Source organism: Corapipo altera, unplaced genomic scaffold, assembly GCF_003945725.1.
Source record: "Corapipo altera isolate COAL_440 unplaced genomic scaffold, ASM394572v1 67, whole genome shotgun sequence".
NCBI classification, from domain to species: domain Eukaryota; kingdom Metazoa; phylum Chordata; class Aves; order Passeriformes; family Pipridae; genus Corapipo; species Corapipo altera.
In genome coordinates, this window is record NW_020884906.1 from 7,718,034 (window position 1) to 7,737,596 (window position 19,563).

The following is a 19,563-nucleotide window of genomic DNA, read 5'->3' on the forward strand; positions in this document are numbered from 1 at the left end:
TAGGTGGGTCTGAGGTAGAGGGGTTTACAAAGAGAGAAAAATCCTTGGATTTTCCCAAGGGCAGGTGGAAAAACCATGTAATCTGCTGTCAGATAAAATCTTGATAAGCAAAGCTGATTTGGAGCTGAAAGCCGTGTTTGTATTTGTTCAGGGTAATGAAGGTGAAAGGGACCAACAGTTAATTATGTGTTCACAGTGTAGGATTTCAGGACTCAAACCTCAGTGTGTAACTCAGCACAACTGCAAAGCAAAGGTGCAACAGGGCTTTATTGACATTGCTCTGCTGCAGATTTGGGGTGACAGCACTGACCCACTTCTCTCCCCAGAAAGGGAAGGGCCTGGGATCCACTCTTTCCTTCCTATGAAAGCAGAAGATCCATGAAATAAAAACACTCAGGAGGTGAGAGGTCAGAGTAGAACAGAGCAAATCCAGCATGGTCTGTCCTTTGCTGGGTTTGAACGTTGCCTCAGCACACATCAGTTTGTCAAGGGCTTTCTGTGTTATTTATTTATAGGGGCCCTGTGCTTATTTATTTATTTATTCATTTTATTTTGAATGTCTTCCAAAGAAAGCTGGGAAAAAAATTGATCCTTTTATTAAACCCGGGAAAAGAGCAGTAGAGTTGATGTTTGCCTTGTGTGCTTGTGAGATGAAATGCCATTCCCAGCAGAATTCCTTGTGCTTGCCTAGGTGCTTTGAGAAATTCTGTGCAATGAGATAAGAGCAATATTAAAGCAGCTTGGAGTTACTGAAACCAGGGAGTCACTTCCAGCCTCTAGAATCCATTATTTGCCCAGGAAAACAATGCTTATTGTATAGAGAATGTCATTCTGAGTTCACAGCTGTCTTCCAAGTCTAAGTTTATTCCCAGTTTTACGTTAACCAAGTCTAACTAGCAGATTCAAACCCACTGTTGCCAATAAAACCTGTTAATCTCTCAGCCAACTGACGAAACGTTTCGTTGCAGGACCAGCTGAGGCAGTGCTTCTCCAGGCAGGCACCGGGAGCGAAGGACACGGACACGCTGGTGCAGGAGCCCGACAGCCAGTACGGCACCTGGAACGAGCAGCGGCACAGCGGGGACAGGTGAGGGGGACATGGCCCTCTGCAGGCCTGAGGCTTCTCTTAGCTGAGGAGTGAGAGGAAGTCATAGAATCCCAGAATGGCCTGGGTTGAAAGGACCTTAAAGCTCATCTCATTCCAACTCTCTGCCGTGAGACACCTTCCACTAGATCGCGTTGGTCCAAGCCCTGTCCAACCTGGCCTTGGACACTTTTATGTGTTTTATTTATTTATAAATCTGTTTCTCTCCCACTGGCATTGCCTTAACAACCATGCTACCAGGTAGGCTGAATGGCAAAATCCCTGTGGAGCAGGGCTCTGGGTGCTGGGTGTGGTGACATGGGATGCACCTCTCCATGTGCTCTGATACACCTTGAGGGACTGTAGTCACTTCCAGACTCTGAAGTGTTTCATTGTGGTGAAGTGGAGGATGAAATGGAATATCAGTCGAGTGAAAGATTGTATTGCTGATGCTTTTCTGTTCTTAAAATGATGTAATGAATTAAACCTAGAGCAGCAGAGTGTGAGGTTTTTTATAGTTTACACCTTTTGTGTAAATTATGGCTTGATCTACCCTGAGCCTGTGTCCTGTCTGCTCAGTGTAGTATGAAAATAGCATTTTACATGGTTTTTAATGCTATACTTGTTGAGATCTTATAGCTGACATTAATGTCAATTGTTTGGTGTGTTCTGCAGTTGAGAACTGTGTGTTATAAATATTTTATTGCTTATGAAATCAGGGTAGTTTTCAGCTTGAGGTTCAGCGAGCTGAGTGACGTGCCAACAGTGACAGCCAGGCTGCTGTAAAATTAACTCTGATTTCAGGATGGTACAGACATTTTCTGAGATCAGTTTCCTAACAAAGGTGCTTATCTCAACTCCGAAGCAGACAGCATTGGAGAGTGATTTCAATCCATCCATCCTGGTATGAACAGCTCCACCTAAACATTCCAGTGCACTGAAGGGTTGAATTCAATCCCCATGTGCGGCAATTTTGTTTCCACCGTAAGGAATGTTTGGGTTTTGCTTTTTTTACAGTGTAATGATGACAGTGTAGAGACTTCTCAGCATTTTGCCACCCCATTGCTCTGCTTTGGCTTGACTTATGGCTCATTGTGGGGGAATTACTCATGTATTAATCAGGCACTCGGAGAGGAATGAGATTAATGTAGTTTTAAATAATGGAAATCTTCCTGGAATGTATTGCAAGTGCATTTTGTCTGCAGTGTATTTTTTATGAAGCAGGCAGCCCCTGCCAGGACTGGTGAGATGTTCTCCCCATCCCACCACGGGTGCTCTGAGCAGGGCTCTGCCTTCATTGCCTCCTCCTGGCCTCAGCTTGGGGGCAGGAACTTGCAGGAGACGTTGATAATTCAGCTTTCCTGTTTGGCCTGGCTCACTTCCCTCAGAGTTTATCCCTTCCCAGCTGCACACCCGTAGTGTTGTGTCTCGCACGCACCCGCCCCGACAGCGGGGACCCAACGGTGTCACCACCCTGCTGTGCCTGTGCTGTGCTGGGGGAACCTCTAGGTTTGGGCATTTCCCGGTGTTTGAGCCATAGAGTGATCATTTTAGGAGTGTTTCATTAATGCACCTGTGAATGAACTCATCTTCATGGAATCACAGAGTCATTAAGGTTGGAAAAGACCTCCAAGGTCATTGAGTCCAATCTTTGCCCAAATCCCACCGTGCCCACATAACCATATGGCCAAGTGCCACTCTGCTTGGTTCTTGAACACTTCCAGAGACAGTGTATAGACACCTGTATTAGATGGGAACCTGCAGCTACAGAATACAAAAGGGCATATAAAGGGAGGAATTTCTTCCTGGAAAGGGTGATCAGGCATTGGAAGGGGCTGCCCAGGGAGGTGGTGGAGTCCCCATCCCTGAAGGTGTTCGAGAAACAACTGGATGTGGGACTCAGTGCTCTGGGCTGGGTGACAAGGTGGGGATCAGTCACAGGTTGGACTCGATGGTTTTGGAGGTCTTTTCCAACCTAAGTGATTCTGGGATTTTTGAATGGACATTGTTTCCTGTGTGACACACCAGGCAAACAGTGAGAGCTGCCTTTGGATTCTCACTCTTCAGCAGTGTAAAAGCAGAATTCCTTTCCTTTCTGACTCCTAATTTCACATGCTGAAGCAACACATTCTTTATGGCCTCTTAACACTGTCTTGCTAAAACTAATTAAATTTAATTGCAAGTGAAAGTGAGGATTGATCTCAGTTTATTGCCCATTGTGATAACCATCCTGCTGGTTTTGTGTGCTCCACATGAAGGATGATTTTTCAGAGAAGTAAATGCACCTGTGAAACACTGGGGGCAGCTTATGGATATGCTTATAAACCCTGAAATCTTAATGAAGGAGTAGGAAAAGGTGCATTATGCATCTCAGTAATGAGAACTGAAAATGTGTTTTCAATTTCATTTTTTTTGAAGGGAATTTCCCCCCTAATTTGCTGTTCAGCTGGAAAGAATCCACTGTGCATGACAGGGTTTCGACTCCAGGCATCCTTCCTACTTTTGGGGATGGGCTATGCCACAGGAATCGGTGTGTAACGGGGATGTAATTGTGCAGGAACTCCAAAGGAGAATCCATTGGGAAGACTGGTGAATGAGGAACCACCAACCGATGTAAATTCAGCTGGATTTCTGTCACATCTTCCTCTCGGATATTTCAGTTTGAAAAACCTTAGGGAGTTGTATCAGCTGCAGCCCTGGGATGTAGCAGGGAAGAGGCTTTTTGGAGATGTGCACATCAGACAGGATCCTTTCAACACACACTTTAATTTCCATGAAACATCCTAACCCTGCAGATTGTCTCTCCTCTCCCCATTTGTGCAGTGGGTCTAAAGCCTGACACTGTGGATACCAAATATCATTCGAAGCAAAAATCCTAGACAAAAACTTGTCCTGGAGCTCATTAGTGCCATTCTTAATTATCCTGGGGCCCACTGGTGAAGAAGGGAAGCAACATTCCCTGTGCTCGTGTGCTGGAAACCCTCTGTGCAGTGTCTGCTCTGCCAGGCTGGACATTGTACCATGTGCTGGAGCTGATGGACGTTGTTATCCAGCAGTAAACTCCTGAGTGTTTTCTTCCCAGGATTGCTGTCACTGTGGGCTGTACCAAATACTAAGGTTTATTGTTTAAAAAATGGGCATATATTGATATGTACATGTATTTTTGGATTTAGAACAGTTTTCCTAGATATGTGCTCAAGAAATGGGGCTTAGTAAGAAAAGACTTCCTCCAAGAGGAGGAGAAAAATCAGAATTCCATAAATACTTCTGGTTCTGGTTTTTTTTTGAACTGGGAATTAGAAGCAAGACAGCCCGATTTTTAACTGACAGTAGAATATTCCTACTTTATCCTGTTGTTTGAAGGAATACTCCAGCCTGTGTGACAAAGGGAGACACCACTGTAACAGCTTTCAACCCTGACACTGTAACTCATTCCTGTTAGTCTAGGCAAAGGGAGGATTTCTGGGAATACCCTGGGAGCATCTCAGCACTGGAGTGCTGGTCCTGGACACTATTGCTCATTCCTGTCAGTCTAGGCAAAGGAGGGAATCCTAGGAATACACTGGGAGCATCCCAGCACTGGTGTGCAGTTCCTGCCACCCTGTGCGCTCTTCCTGAGACACCCCTAAAGCTCTGCCTGCAGAGCCCAGCCTTAGGGTGCCACCTGGTGCCCACCTCTCCTTCAGCTCTAGCATTCCTGAAGGGAAAAGCCTCTGGCTAGATGGAATGCACCCCAATCCCCAATATACTGTAAATCCAAGGAGTGAAAGCTGATGGAAGGGATCCACACCCAAGTGCTGCTGGTACTTGCTGCCTCCAAAGGTGCCTTGGCTCCCTCATAACTGTAGTTTCAGTTCCACCTTTATTTAAGTTCTCCTGACCACGTGTGATCCAGACTGTCCTTGCTGGTGTTTGTTTACCCTGAAGTTCTCACAGATGCCATTTGCTCCATTTTCAGCTTTGTACCCGAATCCCCTTCCCTGGAAAATGACGTCGTCTCGACGCGGAAGCAGCCCCCGAACAGCCGCCCGTCCTCGCTGTCCTCGCAGACAGAACAGCCCTCCCTGGCTGAGCACCATGACTTCAACAAAGACCAAAGGAGCACCAGCCTGGACCGTTCCAGCACTGACATGGACTCCACTGATGGGACTGATTTACCTCCTGCGGGAGACACATTCCCTGATGACAAGACCACTGATTTCTCCTTCATTGATGTAAGTTGCCATCACGGGAAACAGAAATTCTCCTTCTGTGTCACCTGTATTGTTCCCTGTGTTAATCACTGCAAAGCAGTTTCTTCTGGAAAATTTGCACCCAGTTTTCCTCTGCCTTTCCTTTCCCACACGGAATTTTCTCAGCTTCCTTCCTGCCTGAAAAGCTTAGGATCAAAGTTCTTCTGGTCTCTGCAATGTTTAGGTTCCGAGAGATTCCATAAAGCTACTGGCTTCAGATAATTAAACATGGAATCCCAGGCTGATTTGGGTTAGAAGGGACCTTAAAGCTCATCCAGTCCCACCCCCTGCCATAGACAGGGACACCTTCCACTAGACCAGGTTGCTGCTAGCCCTGTCCAACCTGGTCTTGCATACTTCCAGCTGCTCTGGGCACTGCCATTGTCTTACTAGAGTTGCTGTTTCTCTTTGAGCTGTACCAGAAGAATTAAATGGCTTTATGAACACCGGAAACTTAATTAAATAACACAATGTTCTGTGAGCCATGCAGATTTAAGACTATAAAGGCATTCACTAATATTTTTCTTATTTACAATTAGGCTCTTTCTGTAATAGCTCATAGCTGCATTTTAAAGGATTTTTTCATACTGAAAAATCTTGCACTGGTATAAGACCAGGAATTTCTGGCCATACACAGCTAATGAGGTTAGAGTTCTTTGCAAGAACTTTGATTAAGTTGGAGAAGTCCTCCAAGACCACTGAATCCAGCCATTCCCCCAGCACTGCCAAGACCACCACTAACCCATGTCCCCACGTGCTACATCCACACAGTGTTTGAACACTTCCAGAAGGTCCTGTATTGTGTTGTCCCTAGGCCACTAAAGGTGTCTCAGTAAAACAAGAGTAGCTCCAAGTACAGCTGGAAAATGCTGTTTATTGAATAGTTTATTCCTGACCTGAAATCTCTGGAAAAGAAACAAACCCACATCTTCTGGAGAAGAGGAGGCTCAGGGATATTTCTTGGTTGCAGGGAAGTCTCTAACAGCAAATTGCTTTAAGCAGGTAAATAAATTACAGCTCCTAGTTTTGCTTTGTAAATGTTATTGCCTATAGGATGTGTTGGAAGTGACTGATCACAGAAGTTTTCTGAATGCTGTGACACTAAATTTGGAGTGTCCTTTTTGCTGGTGAGTGGCTTTGAATGTCTGTGGCTGGCAGGGAAGCTGCAGCACTGCACTGGGAGAGAATTTTGTGTACTCGGTCTTCTTAGATCCCAGTCTTCAGATTGGCCTTCAGCTGCTATTAGCTAGGAAGACCTGTATTCATAAAACACTCTGGGAACCAAACTCCTATTTATTGCAGTTATTTTTTGTATTAATTTAGTGCAAATAATTAATGCAGATCAGAAATCCACAACCCAGAGCCACGATGCACCACCCCCTCACCATAAATTCTCTTTAAGAATAATAAACAGGCGAATAGTTTAATAAACTGAGTGGATTAATGCAATGAAGTGGGTTGGGAAGTCTTTGTGTAGGAGATGGGGTTTATTTCCAGGCTGGTTGAAGGGTGTGGGGTTTTTTTCCAGCACACGGCTGTCCTGGACTCCAGTGCCCTCAAAACTCGGGTGCAGCTCAGCAAGAAGCGGCGCCGCCGGAACCCCACGTCCCACTCGCTGAGGAGGAGCAGAGGACTGGAGTTTGAGAACAGATTTTCCTTGGTGGAAGAATCAGATAATGCTTGGATGTTCAAGGATTCCACAGGTATCCCTCAGCTACCTGAAATAATCAGCTGTGATCAGCTTGGGTGTAAGGCGGGAGTTTCTAAATGACATTTCTAAATCCTGCTCTTCATTTGCGCTTGAATGGAAGGAGAGATCTAGAACAAGGGATAGATGAAAAGCTGACTAATGGTTCCCCCCCCCTGCTTTTTTTTAAACAATTAATTAGAGGAGAAGAAAACTATGCAACAGGAAGATTCTGAGGAGGAAGAGAAGATCCAGCATACTCCGAGGTCGTCTGCGGTACAAGCCCAGAGACTCCCCGTGTTCCCAGGAATGGATCACTCTGTTCTCAAGGTGAGCGCAGGCAGAGCACATCAGGTGAGAGATAAAACAGTTCAGGAACTGCTGATGCTTTTATAAGGAATCCCTGCCCTGATTTTAGGCATGAATTTTTTTTTTTGTTTTAATAAATGAGTGATCTGGTTTGCATTAAAAAAAGCCTGAATGCTTGCTTAAAGGGATCCCTTTCTTTGGTTTTGTATTTAGGCCCAGCTCCGGAAAAGACAAGAGTCTGAGAGTGCTGGGGACACCGGTTCTGCTCAGCTCTTCAAATCCCCCAAAGCCCAGCTAGGGACTCCCGGGAGCAGAGTGCTGCCCTCCAGTGTGGAGAAGGAGGACAGGTGAGAGAATTCCAGCCCCAACGATGCTGATACTGGTGGAAGAAAAAAAAAATAATAATGCAAGAAATTGGATATTTCTTTTTTTGTTTCTATAATGAGTTTTCATAATGAAGGAATAAAGATTATTTTTTTATATCTTAGGTCAGAAGAAAAGTCTCCTCAGTGGTTGAAGGAGCTGAAATCAAAGAAGAGACAGAGCCATTACGAGAATCAGGTTTGAAAAGGTACCTGGGGCAGGAAGGGGGGCTTTGCTAAGTGTGGGTGTGCAGAGACAAAACCACACTTTCTTTAAGCACTGTGTCAGCACTAACTCTGAGACCTTTATCCTGCCACATCCACCAGGACTGTCAGTAGTTGTGTGTTAGGGCAGAGCAGGTGTTTCACTCCCAGGTGAAAGTGTCACTGGTTCTCTGCAGATAATTTAATTGTCACAACCCTTGCTCTGTTGGGGCTGTGATTTCCTGGTGCTTCCAGCAGGCAAGAACAAGTCTGGTGCTGGATAACTGAGGCTTGCACACAGTTTGAACACCTTATGTTGTTCCAGCAGAATTTCTGGCAGCTTTTGAGCTTTTAATACGTTAAATAGGACAATACCAAGGGGACACTACAACAGAAATACACATTTTGAGGGGTTTCCTATCGTGGTCCCTGGGAAAGGCTGACTGTCTGACCATGTCACACCATTACTTCAATTCCTTCTTTTTTTCTTTCCAGACAGTGATTCTAACTAGAAGAAGATAAAGAAGTTTAACAGAAGCCTTAACTCATCTGAACCTAAACCCCCATGTCATGTTGCTGCTGTTTGCTTCCTGCCTCAACTGCTCTGTGCATGGTGCCTTCCTGTTTTGTGGAGAAAGCTGCTTCAATTCATAGTCAAATACAAAGCTGTGTCTGTCAGGTCAGGGGGATGGTGTCACTTCAGACCTGCCTGCCAGGAGGCCCCATGGTTAGCACTTCAGAAAGTCTTGGAAAATGAAGATATTTGGGAGTGCTGTGATGCAGGGAACTCCCCTTGCTGTTGAACTGTGTAGGTGTTCAGCACTCAGAGCTGTGACCTCTGGTAGATATGTCTGGCTGGGCTTTGTGTTTGTTTATGAAAATAACAATTTTAATCAAATTTATCTTTTTTTTTTTTTTGTGAACAAATAGTAAGCTCCTATTTAGAATGAAGTTTGTGGAAGGTGAGAGTGGAAGAACAAATCATGTTTACTGCCATATTGAAAAAAGGAAACTTGATTATTTTTTGTAAAATGTATTTTTGATTGGCTTATATTTACATGTGATCTGCTGACCTGGCAGATGGAGATAATTTTTAGATGAACAAAATGTTAACTTTTGTCACTCTTGAAGTGGTATATTCTGTGTTTTGTCAGCATGTGGAATAATTGCTTCATTGGAATGTCTTTCCTAAAAAGGATCAAGCAATAATGTCAACCAGTTCTCTTTAAAAAAAAAAAAAGTAAAAATATGTAAATACTGTTTTTATAACAAAAAAGGAAGGGAAGAGGGAGGATGTTACACTCATATCAGGGTTCCAGTTAATTGCTGAATGTCACTTTAATAGCAGTTTGATTAGTCCCACTTCTTATTTTTATTTGTTAATCTGTAAATACCAGGTTTAAGTTTTTATTTTTATGCTGATTTTGTGAGATAACCTAAATGTGATCTTCAGTTTCTCAGATGATTTCCTGTCCTTCCTTTGGCAAGACCGATGTGCTGATAGCGGAGTAGGGCTCTCATGGACCACGCAGGTGTTTGGGAATCACTAATCCCCAGACATGTCTATATCTTTGATTCTGAAACACCAACACCATGGCCATGTAAGACATAACTGATTCTTGTCCCAGATAAGTGCTCTTTCAGTAAACCTTTAAAAATGAAGCCCAAGGAGGGAGGTGATTTGTCCTGTCGGATTCCTCAGGCTCGACCAGGAAAGCATGAAGAGGGAATGGAGAGTGGAGCGTTCTCCTCGCCTGCCAGAGCTGGAGCTGCTCCTTGGGTTGCACTTCCTATGTCCTGCTGAGGGGCTCCTCTAGATTCAAACCATAAAGCACCAGCACTTCCCCTCATTTTCCTTTCTCTTTTTTCTGATCAGTGTTTCAGGAGCTCGATTCCCATGGGGTTACCACAGTGGTGGCCTGCCTGCTCTGCTGTCTGTCAGGCTTGTAGCTGCCAAAACCATGTGCCAATTCTTCTCATGAAGGAGTCACAGAGGAGGTGATTTGCAGTCCCAGTCTACTCTAGGAAATAGCAGCAGGATGTCAGGAGACAAGTCCCATATGCCCATTTCTCGCTCCCAGATTTAACTCTGATGGCAGCTCCCGGTGTGGAGATGAGACGAAGACATTTATCTTATGTAAAAGTCTTTCCTTGCTGCTCTGCCCTATTTGTCATGGGAGCTGTTGCCACTGTTAGTTTTGCAGCCCCTCTTCTCCCCATGGAGCAGGGATCCCCCAGGATCTTTGGCGTTGGGAGATGGGCCCTGTTGAGCACAGCCACCACCATCAACCAGCTCCTCTCAGCTCATATTAAAACGTTGCACAGATTTTCTTCTCTCTCCTTTAGATGATGGTGGAAAAGGCAACTCTTTTTCTTTCGGGATACATTTTTTATGGCAGCACCCAAGGGTTCCATCGCTGTGTCCCACGTGTGACACACATCTGGGCCAGCCTGAGCAGCCTGTGCAGGTGTGAGGAGGGTGGCAATGGCTCTGCTCACTCAGATGACGTGGGGCCTGTTTTAACCCCACTAATCAGGTAATTCCCTGCTTACAGGAACACTTACACAGGCTGGATTTTCCACTTGAGCAGGTGACAGTGTTGTGTTCCCAACAGTTGGAGGATTTACTGGCTCTTGGTCTCATAACTGAAGGTCAGAAATTCTGTAACTGTTTGCTGTGTGTTGAGGAAACTGAGGGGATTAACACGAGGTTTCCACAAAGCCCTTGAATGTGTTTGCATTTCCACATCTGCTTGGACAATGCACTGAAACTTACTGTATTGAGTAGTTTAACCTACTACTGAGAAATGTTTAATGCTTAAATGTCTAATTAAAAAGCATCTTTAGAATGTTGTTGAATGGGACAGTGTTTTTTCTGCTCTATTATTTCTTTATATTGTACATGGATTAAATATCTACTTCCTTCTCTCCGGGCTATCACTCTGTAATAAAAGATATATAAATATGTTATTACTTCTTAAATGATAGAACAGACTGTAATACAGTTTATATAATTCTATTTTAATTCCAGATAATGTTTGTTGGAATTTTTTACGCTTTAACTTCTGTTGCCACGTGCTTTTTTCTGCTGTTTGGTGGAGATGGAAGACATCCAAGACTTTCTCTGAAGTGACCTGACAGGAATTACCCCCCCACACCACCCCCTTTTCTCTCGCACAAAAGTTTGTTTCACCCTGGAATTTGTTTATTGGTAAACTAAAATGCACCATGGCACAGATTTGGGAATTCAAAGTGGTGCCTGTAAAAGGTTTGTTACCTCAGCCCTTGTGCAAACACTGGAATGTGCTGCCTGTCTCAGGTGTTACACCCGGCATATGGTTGGATGTGCAGGTGGCCCAGGGAGAGCTGGAGCACAGAATGACTTAGAGGGATCAGGGCACTTCCAAGGCAAATATCAGGTAAATAGTTCATATCCTTTGATTTAACTGTCCTTGCCCCAGTAACAGGCACTTCAGTCTCAGCTCCTTTTCCCCTTGTGATGGAAAAAGCTGGGGCTGGTGCTGCAGAGTTGGTGCCCTTTAACTGACCCTGTGGAGCTGGAGGAGCTGCCTGCCCATAACTCCATGGTCCAGCCCCAATATACCCCAGGAGTGGTCAGTGCATCCTGGAGGGAGCAGGATTGCCAGCACAGGCTGGGCTGGGGCTGCTCTGTGGAAAATGAAGTCAGTGGGATGTGGTGGTGTGGGAGGTGTTGGTGTGTCCCACACGGGCTGTGGTGCAGGGGATTCATTTTCACAGTAGGTACCTGACTTGGAACAGTAAATGGCTGATTTCTGCAGGGATGGAATGTTTTGCGGGGAAATGGGAAGTTCCAGGATGCTGCTGAAGGACGGGATGGGGATGAAGGGCCTCGCCATGAGCAGCATTAATGCTCAACACGACGGGACAGGTTTCCATTCCGGTTCAAATGCCTGGGCCAGGGCATTTGCTTTTCTGACAATTTCAGTAAAGGTTTCTCGTGTAGTTCTGGGTTTCAGGATGAGCCGTGATCGGAGCAGGCAGGAAACCCTGCAAGAGCTGTAAATGGTGCTGTGTGCAGCTGAATGCAGCATTCCTTGGGGAGTCATGGGATGGTTTCAGTTGGAAAGGACTTTTAAAGAGGAAATCAGCAGAGTGAAACACTCCCAGCTTGGTGCCTGGTGTGGAGGGGCTGTGTTCCCCCCAGTTACATTGTCCTGTGCCTGTAGAGGTGGATGAACCCCTGTACAAGGCAGTTGGCTCCCAAAACCACCTGTTACACACCCCAGGATGTGCCTTAAACCCTGCTGTGTGCCAACATGCTCCTGGGAAATGGGCCGGGGAGGGAGCGGGACTGGGAGCCAAAGAACGAACGGGCTCAATGGAGAGAACCTTCCTGGTAAGGGCCAAAGCTGAAGCAAGAACCCCGACCTGGAGATCCTGAGGTCTTTTCCTGCCCTGGAACCACCTGCCCCAGCTTCCCTCCAAGCTCCCAGAGCCGACCCCAACCCCACTCCATCTTGTGTTGGAGCCCAAACAAACGGTCAATATTTTGCCGGGTTTTTGCTTTGCGCTGCGCTCGGTTTCCAGGCTAAACCCTCCCGTGAAATGCTGATGGGAGAGTTTTCCAGAGAACCTGGCAAGAAGCAGCGTGAACGTGCTGATGTGAATTTCGACGTTAATCTTCTGTAAATCGAGTGGCCCATTTCCGAGGGACAGCCGGGAGAAATCTGAATGACGTTTCCATAGCCCGCGCTATTGAGATGAAATCTCATGGATGGAATTCCGTGGACGCAGCTGCTGTATCAGCGCTCGGATAATGTGCTGTTCTGTTCAGAAGCAACCCATAAATAGCGGGGCCGGCCGTGCCGCCGGCAGAGCGGAACCACACCGGAGAGGTACCAGCAGCACTGCTTGGACTGGAAGGGGCTTTATAACAGAACTAGAGTGTCTGAGTCGAGGTGTCACCGAGTGAAGGGTTGGCTCGTGCGTGGCGAGAAGTGATGCTGCAGGGTTTGATTAAGGACATTGATCGAACTCTTTTATTCATCTTTTAACCCCTCGCCAACCCTCGCGTAGCGAGGCCGGGGAGGCGCTTTCCAACGGGTTTCCTATTTGAGCAGGAGCTTTGTGGATGTTCCTGGAGAGCGAGGAGGGGGCTCTCTCCACCGTCCCCCCAGCCAAGGCAGCAGCAGCAGCTCCAGCTGCTGCGTCCAGTGCCCCCTGGGATACTGGAGCAAGGGAGAGGTGTCAGGTTTATGTTAGTGGGAAAAGATGTCAGCAGCTGGAAGCTGAAATCTGGCAAATTCCTGCTGGAAACAAAGGCCAAGCTGTGAGACAGGAGTTTAGTGACAACTGGGTGAGCTGCCCAGAGCAGAGGGATCCGTGTCCCTTGGGAGATAGCTCAGGTCGGTCCTGCAGATGAACTGGGTGAGGATGTGGGGCCCATGTGCAGGAGGGGGAGGAGGATGGATCACGGAGCTTCCTCCTAGCCCAGACATCCGTGGGGATTTACAGCTGCTGCACTCGGGATCTGTGTTAGCTGTTCTGCCTCTTCCTAGGCCAGCTTCATCCTTTGTGTTTTATGAAGGACTTCAGAGCCCGTTAACCTCCTGCAATTTGGGTTTTCCAGGCATAATGACTGAGCAGCAAAGTCCCCCCGAGCAGATGGCGACTGGGGAGGGAGCTGGCGAGCGAGGTGGCATCTACAAGGTATACTGGGGGCAACTGGTTCCAGACGGACGTTGGGGGATGCTGTGGGTCCCCGTGGGATGCATGTGTGTGAGCCAGGCTGGAACCAGCACTGCAGGCTGCACTGGGGATGTGAGCAGCCTCCAGCTCTCCTGCAGCAGCGCGTGGGTGTCACCGCTCGGGTGCTGAGTGGAGCCACAGGCTGGGGAGGGAGACTGGGGCCGAGGATTTGCTGCTGCCTGGCAGGAGGGATGCTGTCCCTGCCTGTGTGGCTGCCAAGGACGTTCTCCTGCCAGTCTGGTGTGCAGCTGCCCAGTGATTTAATCCAGGAGACAAAGCATCCCGTCACACTGGGACCAGCTGTGGGTCTGGGCAGTGAAGCTCTGGCTGTGTGTTTAGGTTTGAATTAAGCTCGTAGGTTGGTTGGAGGTAAATCAACTGTGGGAGAGCGGTGGCTGCAGCCCTTCCCGCAGCTCAGGACACCAGGCAAAGCTGTTCCTGGCTGGGAAGGCTGGAGGTGGGAGCAGATCCTGCAAGTGGGGTAAAGAAGTGCTGGGATCTTGGGCTGCTTATTGCTTTGGAGTGCACAGAAGTTCCTGAGGAACACGGGTGTCACCTCTGTCCCTTGAACCCCCCATACGTGGTGTCTGCAGGAGGCTCTGCCCTTGTCCTGGGCTCAGGGATTGCAGCTGGGACCCCTTTGGGGCAGGGCCCAGAGGGTGTGCCCCTGGACCTTCCTGGTCCCCAGATTGTGCTGGGCACCCTGGGCCCTGCTCCCTGCTGTGCTCCTGCTCCTGGCACTGCCTCCAACCCGTCGTGCAGCTCAGCCTCGAGGCTCTGCCAGGAACAGAAGGACCCGGGGAGGTGTTGGGGTCTCTGTACCTGACAGGTTTAGAAGGAAACACTAAATAATGAACTTGGTCCAGGCCAGGCCAGAGGAATGGTTGGTTTTGGAGGAGCAGAGATAAGAAAAGGATGGGCCATGAGCAGGCTGAGGGCAGAAGACACCATCCCACAGCTCTGGGGGTCTCAGCCCAAACCCTCTGTGTTTCCAGTGCTGCGTTCAAGCTGGTCACTTGTTTTCAGTTTGTCATGGAGGAAATTCAAGCAAACACCCTCGGCCAGAGTATAGGCCCAGAGCCATGTCAGGGCAGAGGCACGTGACAGGACCTGTCTCTGCCGTGGGCGAGGAGTGACATCGGCATAGGGCAGCCGGGACAGAGGGACATGGCCACTTTGCTCCCCTGCTGCTCCCATTTCCAGGGGATCCCTGCAGTGGGGCAGGGTGTTCCCTCCACTGCATGGCTGTGGCAGTGACTGACAGTGTCTCTCCCCACCTTAGATCACAATCTACGAGCTGGAGAATTTCCAGGGGAAGAAGTGTGAGCTGACAGAGGAGCTCCCCAACATCACCGAGAAAGAGATGGAGAAGGTGGGCTCCATCCAGGTGGAGTCTGGCCCGTAAGTCCAGGGTGGGGAGGATGGATCAGCTCCAGGGGAGGTGGGGCAGGGGGAGCATCCCCCCCTCACACTGGGGTCCCGCAGGTGGCTGGGCTTCGAGCGACAAGGCTACGCTGGGGAGCAGTTTGTACTGGAGAAGGGCGACTACCCACGCTGGGACTCCTGGTCCAACAGCCACCTCAGCGACAGCCTGATGTCCCTCCGCCCCATCCAGATCGTGAGTGGGGCTGTCTTGGGGTGGCTGTGCCCCCCAGGATGGCCACAGCACTGGGGACCACCAGGCTGGGAGGGTCCTGAGGGCCTGGGGGCAGCCCCTGACTGGTGTTTTCCCCCAGGACAGCGCCGACCACAAGATCCACCTCTTTGAGAATGCAGGCTACACCGGGAGGAAGATGGAGATCGTGGATGACGACGTTCCCAGCCTTTGGGCCCACGGCTTCCAGGACCGCGTGGCCAGTGTCAAGGCCCTGAATGGAACGTAAGGACGGGGGGCACTGGGTGCACATGGGGACACCCCAACAGGGTCCTGTCCAGTGGCACCATGGTTGGTCCTCCCAGGGTGGTGGCAGGGAGGCCTGGCACTGCCACTGCGCTTCCCATGGTGCTGCTTGTGTCCATCATGTCCCTTGTTCCCTCCCCCCTCACCTTTTCCCCGGCCCACAGGAAGTAATGGGGGCCGGGGTGGTGTCCCTGGGGCTGTGTGATGGCTCCTTGCCCTAACCCCCTGCCAGAACAATGGAGCTATGGCTCCTTCTCCGCCCTGGGCTCTCCATCCACTCCCAGCACATGGCATTTCCCACCTGGGCTCTGTGGCTGCAGCCTGTGCAGTGACATTTAGTGACAGGGCAGTGGCCCTGGGCAGCATCACCTGGCTGCGGCAGGCAGCGGCACCAGCACTGCCTCGGCCTCTGGAGTGGGATGGGGACAGGGACAGTGCCCCCTGTTCCGAGGGGATGTACCTGCTGGGCAGGGGGTGCAGCAGGGCAGGGGGCCCAGCTGAGCACTGCCTCCATCCCTGCAGGTGGGTGGGCTACGAGTACCCCGGGTACCGGGGCCGCCAGCACGTCTTCGAGAAGGGCGAGTACCGGCACTGGAACGAGTGGGACGCCAACCAGCCCCTCATCCAGTCCGTGCGGCGCGTGCGGGACCAGCAGTGGCACCAGCGGGGCTCCTTCGAGAACAGCTGAGGGACCCTGTGCCCCTGCCGGGGCCGGCTCACGGGGTGCCCCGGCTGATGCCGTGACCGTGGTGTTTTTTGTGCAAAAACCTCAATAAAACTCTGAGCTGGAGGCTGCCGGGGCCTGCCTGGTCCTGGGTGGGGTGGGGGGGATGGAGCGGGATGACGGGGCAGGGGGGTGGGATGGGGAGGGGGCCATGGCTGTGCCCCAACACCCCCCAGGCAGAGCAGAGGGGGAGTGTGTTTGCAGTGTTACATAAAGGCTGCAGCTTTCCAAAAATAACCCCCGGTGGTGCCGCGTCAGGGTTTTTCCAATGCCTCTGTCCCTTTCCACAGCATCTCCTGCCTGCTCCCAGGGCAGGCAGCCAGTCCCCGTGGCAGGGAGGGGCAGGGGGGATGTAGGGAGCAGGGGGATGTGCAGAACAGCCACCCCCTGGCAGAGCCAGGCCTGTGCACCCCAAAGGGGACTCACTAAGTGGGGGGGGCTGTGCCCAACCCTAGAGTCCTGCAGGGTCCCCAGCCTGTCCCCAAGGAAGGTTCTGACAGCACCAGGGGTTGTTTCTCCGGGGGGATGAACTCTGACGTGGGGGCTCAGCTGTTCTGGTGGCGAAGGTGGGGGCCTGGGGGGGGGGCCCCAAGGTGTTGGTGAGGTGCTGGGCAGCCCAGCCCTGAGCTGCCTTCGCCCCCCAGGCAGAGCCCTTCCATGGGGACAATGCAGCCACACTCAGGAGCCCCAAGGCTGGGGGCAGAGAGGGGAGATGGGCTCGAGGCCACCTGAGCTCTTCGTGCTGGTCCCCGAGCAGCTGCTCCAGAGCCTTTCTCTTTAGTTTCGGGTTGGCAGCTGTGGAAGGTGAGTGTGTGGCCCTGAGAGGCAAAAGCTGCTTCCAGAACAGTCTGTGGAGCTGCCCGGCCCAGAGGGCTGCAGCACACTGCCCGGGGCTGGGATGAGCTAAACTGTCCCAGCAGAGCCAAGGGAGGGAATCGCTGCCTGGAGTCACAGGAGCCGTGCTGAGCACCGTGTCAGCCCCTGCTGGGGTGGTGAGGGGCCAGGATGTGCCGATGGTGGCTGGGGGGCAAAGATGCCCTGCACTGGGACCTGGGGCAGGCTCACAGGGGTCCTGGCTGGGGACCCCAATGGATTAGCCCAGAAGAGGAGGAGGGCAGTGCTGGGTGCCTCTGTGGTGCCACAGTGGGAGGCACAGGAAAGGGAGAAGGACTTGGCAGGGCTGGAAGTGCTGGAGGCTCTTGCTCAGCCCCCCAGCCTGCCCAGACCTCTCCATGGTGTGGTGGGTTTCTTGCAGAGCCACATGGTCACCTGTGACCCCATATCCTACTGAGACCCCATAGCCCACAGCTGGGACCGACCCCCCCCCCACATGTCACTGCAGGCTCTGGTGACAACACCCTGCAGGGTGACCCTCTGTGGAGCCATCCTGGGGGCAGGGGAGGGGGCAGGGATGATCCTGAAGGGATCCTGCGGGGACCAAGTGTGGAGGAGGGAATGGGTCTGGAATCTGTTAACGCTGTGTGACACTTGCTGGGTTTACACGGGGGGATCTAACTCCTCTGGGGGATGAGAGGGGGCTGTGGGTGCTGCACAGCACCCAGGGAGTCTGACAGCTGGGGTATCTCCCGTACAGTGAAACCCCTTTGCTGCAGCCACCGTCAGCCCCCAGCCCCGAGGGGCCTCCCGGGTCGGCCGGTATCGGGGTGCCAGAGGAGGGGTTTCACTGCTGCCCTCGACCCCTCAGCTCAGCCTCGGCTCTGCCACCCACCCTGGGCACAGCCTGGGCATGGGGATGTGTCCCAGGCTGAGCCCCTCGCTGACCTTGGCTTTGTTCTGATGTGAGAGAGGGGCCTCCGTGCTGCTGCTCCCACTGCCCCGTGGGGCTGGGGTGTTTCCCGGGGACCCCAAGAGGGTGGGAGATAAGAGAGGAGGAGTCCCCACACTCGGGCTGAGGGTGCTGTCTGGGCATCGTGCCACCAGGGCCAGCTCCTGCCCCTGCCCACCCCCGAAGGGTCGGTGTCGGGAAGGGGCTCCCGCGGTGCCCCCAGCCCCACCGGGTCCCTCTGCGCTGGCACCGGCGCTGGCACGGCCGCTCCCCTCCCGGGGCCGCAGACGGGCAAAGCCAGACGTTCACCAGGGCTTTGAGGCGCGTTTTATCGCGCATGGAAAGAGCCGAGCTCAGCAGGTTGAGCGGCCCCGGCGGCGGGGCGGCTGTCGGGGGATCAAGTCTCTGGCCCCGGAGCGCCTGGAGCGGGGCTGGCGGGCGCTTTGTTGGCCAGGGCCGCCCCGGCTCTTGGCACGCGTTCGGCTGATGCATGCAAACTCCAAATCTCCTCGCCACCAACCCGACAAAGCGGGTGACTCGAATGTGACAGGTAATGAAATAACTCGGGCTTGGTGCTCGGGCAGACAAAGGCTGCGGCGGATCAGCTGACCCTGGTTTTCATTGGGGTTTAATCCAGCATTCTCGCTTTGAATCAGGCTTTAACTATTTTGTAAATAGTTTTGGCACCACTCTGCTGCAGCTCGGTATAAATTCCACCTCCCGGCCCCAGCCCGTCACTGGCTCAAGCGGGTACTGGTATAACTGGTAAGACTTTGCTATTTATTGTCCTCTCTTTTGCCGTGGCCTCCTCCCGACTCCCGGGGCCGGGGTCCCTTCCCGGTGCCCGCGGGGTGCAGGCACGCAGGGGCTGAGCCGGGGGACAGTCCCGTCCCTGCAGCCCAAAGCAGGATATCAGGAGGTCACCACCCAGCCGCGGCTCCGTTTCTTTTTGTCGGGAGTGAGCCGTTTTCACCAGTTCTGGAGCTGCTCAGATCCTGAATGTCCCGTTGGGCTTGAGGACAAGGGTCCTTCTAAAGGATGACAGTGCCAAGCAGAGCCAGGAGGGCTCAGCAAAGGGTCCTGCAGACCTGGGCCAGGTTTGGTGTAGGGAGCCCCAGTGCTTGTCCCCATCACCCCTTCAGGCACCCGTGTGGGACAGGGGCTCTCAGCTGGTCACTGGGCAGGGACAGCGGGAAAAGCCTCAACTGCAGGAGCTGGGCTCTTCTGGGAATGACTTGGGAATGCCGTGGGCTCACAGTTCCCTGCACTCCTCTGGGCTGGAGACCTTGGGCAACTCCCAAGGACTATTGCCTGAGCTCTGCCATGAGCCTGGGGAGGTTTGGGGTTCTGAGCATCCCTAAGCAGGGACTGTCCCTGGCAACCCCAGCCTGAGCCCATCCTGCCATGAGCCCTGGCCCCAACACCCCTCCTCCCTGGGCAAACTGCAGGGCACGGACATGGGGCTCTGAGCACAGTTCCTGGTGCCTCCCCAGTGACAGATTTTAACCTGCAGAGTTTCCCTCCCAAGGCAGCAGACAACCCAGC

At 51.4% G+C, this 19,563-nt stretch overlaps 2 protein-coding genes across 5 annotated transcripts in view; both read left to right on the forward strand.

Annotated features, from left to right (window-relative positions):
• Positions 1 to 10,843, forward strand: part of KIAA1671 (KIAA1671 ortholog) — a 70,831-nt gene extending 59,988 nt beyond the window's left edge. For all 3 annotated transcript variants that reach the window (XM_027652255.1, XM_027652254.1, XM_027652256.1), the window contains 7 exons: positions 969 to 1,087; positions 5,043 to 5,298; positions 6,845 to 7,019; positions 7,206 to 7,333; positions 7,526 to 7,659; positions 7,801 to 7,883; positions 8,374 to 10,843. In XM_027652255.1, the coding sequence (XP_027508056.1) occupies positions 969 to 1,087; positions 5,043 to 5,298; positions 6,845 to 7,019; positions 7,206 to 7,333; positions 7,526 to 7,659; positions 7,801 to 7,879 (891 nt within the window). In that variant the 3' untranslated portion in view covers positions 7,880 to 7,883; positions 8,374 to 10,843. The remainder of the gene's footprint in view (positions 1 to 968; positions 1,088 to 5,042; positions 5,299 to 6,844; positions 7,020 to 7,205; positions 7,334 to 7,525; positions 7,660 to 7,800; positions 7,884 to 8,373) is intronic.
• A 186-nt stretch (positions 10,844 to 11,029) lies between these two features.
• Positions 11,030 to 16,296, forward strand: CRYBB3 (crystallin beta B3). 2 transcript variants are annotated; one of them, XM_027652260.1, is made up of 6 exons: positions 11,030 to 12,755; positions 13,490 to 13,569; positions 14,891 to 15,009; positions 15,094 to 15,226; positions 15,345 to 15,487; positions 16,031 to 16,296. In XM_027652260.1, the coding sequence occupies exons 1-6, from the start codon at positions 12,635 to 12,637 to the stop codon at positions 16,194 to 16,196; spliced, it is 762 nt and encodes a 253-aa protein (XP_027508061.1). In that variant the 5' UTR covers positions 11,030 to 12,634; the 3' UTR covers positions 16,197 to 16,296. The 2 variants fall into 2 exon arrangements, with proteins under 2 accessions (XP_027508061.1, XP_027508060.1); XM_027652259.1 differs by having other exon boundaries at positions 11,030 to 13,569.
• The last annotated feature ends 3,267 nt before the right edge of the window (positions 16,297 to 19,563 follow it).

Bases quoted from the DNA above. Each gene is read 5' to 3' on its own strand.
- CRYBB3 (XM_027652259.1), top strand. From the start codon at position 13,279: ATGAACTGGGTGAGGATGTGGGGCCCATGTGCAGGAGGGGGAGGAGGA. The intron at 15,010-15,093 runs GTAAGTCCAGGG...GGGGTCCCGCAG, and splicing joins ATCCAGGTGGAGTCTGGCCC to GTGGCTGGGCTTCGAGCGAC. The intron at 15,488-16,030 runs GTAAGGACGGGG...CCATCCCTGCAG, and splicing joins GTCAAGGCCCTGAATGGAAC to GTGGGTGGGCTACGAGTACC.